Source organism: Ranitomeya imitator, chromosome 1, assembly GCF_032444005.1.
Source record: "Ranitomeya imitator isolate aRanImi1 chromosome 1, aRanImi1.pri, whole genome shotgun sequence".
Taxonomy (NCBI): domain Eukaryota; kingdom Metazoa; phylum Chordata; class Amphibia; order Anura; family Dendrobatidae; genus Ranitomeya; species Ranitomeya imitator.
In genome coordinates this window covers 473,455,142-473,459,800 of record NC_091282.1, presented here as the reverse complement: position 1 = coordinate 473,459,800, position 4,659 = coordinate 473,455,142, and the positions used below count along the sequence as shown (strand labels likewise).

The following is a 4,659-nucleotide window of genomic DNA, read 5'->3' as shown; positions in this document are numbered from 1 at the left end:
GAAGCTCACAGTTCGCATCGCAGCTGTAGACTTCCAACCTCCGGCACGACAATTTGTCAATGCCAGAACATTAGCAGTAGCAGCAGCAGTAGTGGAAGTGGAAGAAGCAATTTCTGTGAGTCATTTGACACTTTTTTTTTAGACCAACTGATGCACCAGCACAACAGAGTCCAAGTTTTACACGTGGTGAACAAAAGGAGAAGATGGTGCAGGAGAATCTAGAACTAAATTTTAATACCACCAGGGAGGGTTTGGACCCTTTCACATTTTGGTCTTCCAAAATTGATGAGTGGCCTGAGCTTGCCTCACACGCCTTGGAGGTTTCATTGTGCTCAGCAGCCAGCGTTCTCTCAGAACGTGTCTTTAGCACTGCTGGTGGTGTCCTGACAGATAAGCACAGGTGGCTTCCCCTGAATGTGTAGACCACCTAACTTTCATTAATATGAACAAGTCATGGATCTCCAATGACTTTTGCTCCCCAATCGCAGGCTGTACAGACTAGGTGACATTGCATTTTTTAGTGTGATGCATTAATGTCATTTAATTGCACTCTGTGGTATCTATAGTGTGGCTTCTGTGCCTACTGTGGCTGCTGCTACTGCTGCTGCTGATGTTAACACAAATTTGTGGAAATGTGATTATGGTTGGTCTACATCTGCTGGTTTAGCTGTACAGGAAGATGTCTCGGTGCCAATTATACTATTTCTATTCTCGAGGCAGTTATTCCACTTCGGTGGTGTCAGGTACTCATTTTTTAAAATGTGAACACTCCTTGGGTGTCCATCTGCTGTATTGGGTGTAGTAGAAGAACTGTCGGTCCCTATAATACTATTTCTACTGTTGTGAAATTGATGCCACTTTTGTGGTGTCTGCCAAAATATTTTGAAAATGTGAACACTCCTTGCTGGATCTCCTTCATGCATGTTGCCTGTAGCAGTCGGCCTCCGAGTCTGTCAGGATTCCACTTCCTTGGACTCAACTACAAGTGTTACTATACATACATTTTTCTGACAATGGTAGTCTACAAAACTGATTTTTGTGCCACCTGAGTGTGGCTCAGCATTAAAGCAGGTAGAGTTGTTGCATGTGGTATCAGGGCTCCCAGAAAAGAGGGCCTACACTGATTCCTCAGCTGTAAATGCTGTCCCAGATCCCGATACCTCATGCCTGGCTGATTGCTGCAGCACCATGCTACAATTAGTACTGTGGTCGAATTGAGGCCACTTTCCTGGTGTCTGCCCCTAATTTGATGTGTTTTGGCAGCATTTGGGGTCGTTATAAGGAGTTGTGCAAGTGTTTATTTTTGCCTCCCATTGGCGTGAATTGCGTTCGGCTATTTTTGGCGAATATTCGATGAGTTAATCGGCGATTATTGCAAATTCAGCAAACATAATCCGAACCAAACTTTGAAATATTCGCTCATCCCTACCGCAGATGCGAACAAGCAGGAAACTGTAGGGAATCGCAGATGCGGAGAAGCTAGGAACTGCAGATGTGGTCAAGCAGGGAACCGCAAATGCAGAAAAGCAGAGAACTGCAGATGCGGACCAGCAGGGGACCACAGATGCACAGAAGCAGAGAACTGCAGATGGGGACAAGAAGGGGAGCAGAGGTATCCACATGACAGACAGCAGCAGGTTAACATAAGATAAGCTGGAAACCACAGATGGGAACAAGCATTAAACCGCAGGTGCAGACAAGCAGGGAACTGGAGGTACGTTCAAACAGGCAACCAAAGATGCGGGCAAGCAAGGAACCACAGACACAGACTAGCTGGAAACCGCAGAATCGAACAAGCAAGGTACTGCAGATGCAGATAAGCAGGGTACCGGAGGTGTGAGCAAGTATGGAACCGCACATGCAGACAAGCAGGAAACCGCAAATGCGGACAAGCAGGGAAAAGCAGATGTGGACAAGCAAAGAATTGCAGATGCGAACAAACAGGGAGCTGCAGACGCAGGCATGCAGAAAACCGCAGATGCGATTAATCAGGGAAGTGCAAATGTGGACAAGCAGGGTACCGCAGATGCAGACAAGAAGGAAACCAAAGATGCGAACATGCAGGAATCGCAAATGCGGTCAAGCAGGTTCCTCAGATTAGGAAAGCAGGGACCAGCAGATGCAGACAAGAAGGCAACTGCAGATTGGGACAAGCAGGGAACTGCAGCTGTGACAAGCAGGAAATGACAAATGCAGTGAAGTAGGAAACCACAAAAATGGTCACGAAGAAAATCGCAGATGCAGTCAAGCGGTGAAGTGGAGGTTCCAACAGGACAGACAGGAGCAGGTTAATATAGGATACGCAGGAAACTGCAGGTGAGAAAAAGTAGGAAATCATAGGTGCAGACAAGCAGGAAACCACAGATGCGGACAAGCAGGGCACTGAAGATGCAGGCAATCAGGGAACCACAGATGCAGACTAGCAGAAAACCGCAGAGGTGGACAAGCAGGGTACCGCAGATGCAGAGAAGCAGGTAACAGCAGACGCGGACAAGCCAGGAACCGCAGATATAGAGAACTAGGGGACTGCAGATGCGAACAAGCAGGGAACTGCAGATGTGGACAAGCAATAAACCACAAATGTGAAAAAGCAAGGAACCTCACACTTGGACAAGCAAGGACCCACAGATGCGGACAAGCAAGGACCTGCAGATGCAGATAAACCGGGATTTGCAGATACAGGGAAGCAGGGAAACACAGCGGTGGATAAGCAGGGAACCACAGATGCAAACAAGCAGGGGACTGCAGAGGCGGACATGCAAGGAACCGCAAATGTGGACAAGCAAGGACCCACAGGTGCGGACAAGCAGGGAACCACAGATGCGGAGAAGCAGGGAACCACAGATGCGGAGAAGCAGGGAACTGCAGATGCTGACACATCGTGAACTGCAGATATGGAGAAACGAAGAACTGCAGATGCAAACAAGCAGGGAACTGCAGAGGCAGAATAGCAAGGAACCGCAGATGCAGACAAGCAAGGAACCGTGATGCGGACAAGCAGGTAACCGAAAGATGCAGACTAGTAGAGAACCGCAGTTCCAGACAAGCAGGGAACCACTGATGCGGAGAAATGGGGAACCACAGATGCATACAATCAGGGAACCACAGATGCGGACAAGCAGGGAACCGCAGAGGCGGACAAGCAAGGGACTGCAGATGCGGACAAGCAAGGAACTGCAGATGCGGACAAGCAGAGATTCGCAGATGCAGACAAGCAGAGAACCGCAGATGTGGACAAGCAGAGAAGTGCTGTTGTGTACTAGTAGGAAACAGCAGAGGCAGAAAGCAGGGTACTGCAGATGCGGACAAGCAGGGTACCGCAGGTGGGAACAAGTAGGGAACCGCACGAGCGGACAAGCAAGGAAAAGCAGATGTTTACAAGCAGGGAACCGGCGATGTGGACAAGCAAGGAAACACAGATGTGGACAAGCAAGGAACCGCAGATGTGGATAAGCACGGAACCGCAGAGGCGGAAAAGCAGGAAACCGCAGATGCGGTCTATCAGAAAACTGTAGATGCGGTCAAGCAGGGAAGCGGAGATTACCACAGGACAGACAGGAGCAAGATAACATAGAACAGAGAGGATAAGGATGAGTACAGACTGGACCAAGTTCACACAGGATGAAAATAAAGACAAGTGTACACAGGCCAGACAGAGTTAGATACGGACACGCTGGGAACTGCAGATACAGAGAAATGAGGAACCGCAGATGAGGGCAAGCGGGGAACCTCAGAGGCAGAAAAGCAAAGAAAGGCAGATGCGGAAGAGCAAGGAACTGTAGATCCAGACAAGCAAAGATCCGCAGATGCGTACAAGCAGGTAACCAAAACATATGGATTAGTAGAGAACCGTATTTGCAGAGAAGCAGGGAACCGCAAATGCAGAGAAGCAGAGAAGCTCAAATGTGGACAAGCAGAGAATAGTAAATGCGGACAAGCAGGTAACCAAAAGATGCGGTCTAGTAGAGAATCGCATTTACAGACAAGCAGGGAACTGTAGATGCAGACAAGCAGGGAACCGCAGATGCAGAGAAGCAGGGAACCGCAGATGCGGACAAGCAGGGAACCGCAGATGCGGACAAGCAGGGAACCGCAGAGGCGGACAAGCAAGGAACCGCAGATTTGGACAAGCAAGGAACCACAGATGCAAACAAGCAGAGAACAGCAGATGTGGACAAGCAGGGAACCGCAGATATGCACAAGCTGGGAAGTGCTGTTGCATACTAGTAGAAAACAGCAGAGGCGGACAAGCAGGGTACCGCAGATGCGGACAAGCAGGGTAGCGCAGGTGGGAACAAGTAAGAAAACTGCATGAGTGGACGAGCAGGGAAAAACAGATGTTTACAAGCAGGGAACCACAGATCAGGACAAGCAAGGAACTGCAGATGTGGACAAGTAAGGAACCGCAGATGCAGAGAAGCAGGGAACCGCAGATGCAGACATGCAGGGAACCGCAGATGCGGTTAATCAGGAAACCGTAGATGCGGTGAAGCAGGGAAGTGGAGATTCCCACAGGACAGACAGGAGCAAGATAACATAGGAAAGAGAGGATAATAATGAGTTCAGACACGACAGGCTGGACCTAACTCATACAGGATGAAAATAAAGATAAGTATACACCGGTCAGACAGAGTCACATTCATACAGGGTACTTACTAC

At 49.0% G+C, this 4,659-nt stretch overlaps 1 protein-coding gene across 1 annotated transcript; it reads left to right on the top strand.

Annotated features, from left to right (window-relative positions):
* The first annotated feature begins 1,962 nt into the window (after positions 1-1,962).
* Positions 1,963-4,227, top strand: LOC138672985 (putative surface protein SACOL0050). The gene is made up of 3 exons (XM_069761514.1): positions 1,963-2,133; positions 2,592-2,796; positions 3,983-4,227. The coding sequence occupies exons 1-3, from the start codon at positions 1,963-1,965 to the stop codon at positions 4,225-4,227; spliced, it is 621 nt and encodes a 206-aa protein (XP_069617615.1).
* Positions 4,228-4,659: the final 432 nt, after the last annotated feature.

Excerpts from the sequence above, each read along its gene's own strand:
- LOC138672985 (XM_069761514.1), top strand. The coding sequence starts at position 1,963 with ATGCAGAAAACCGCAGATGCGATTAATCAGGGAAGTGCAAATGTGGAC. Across the intron at positions 2,134-2,591 it reads CAGCAGATGCAGACAAGAAG|CAAGGAACCTCACACTTGGA; the intron begins GCAACTGCAGAT and ends AATGTGAAAAAG. Across the intron at positions 2,797-3,982 it reads GGACAAGCAAGGACCCACAG|ACAAGCAGGGAACTGTAGAT; the intron begins GTGCGGACAAGC and ends TCGCATTTACAG.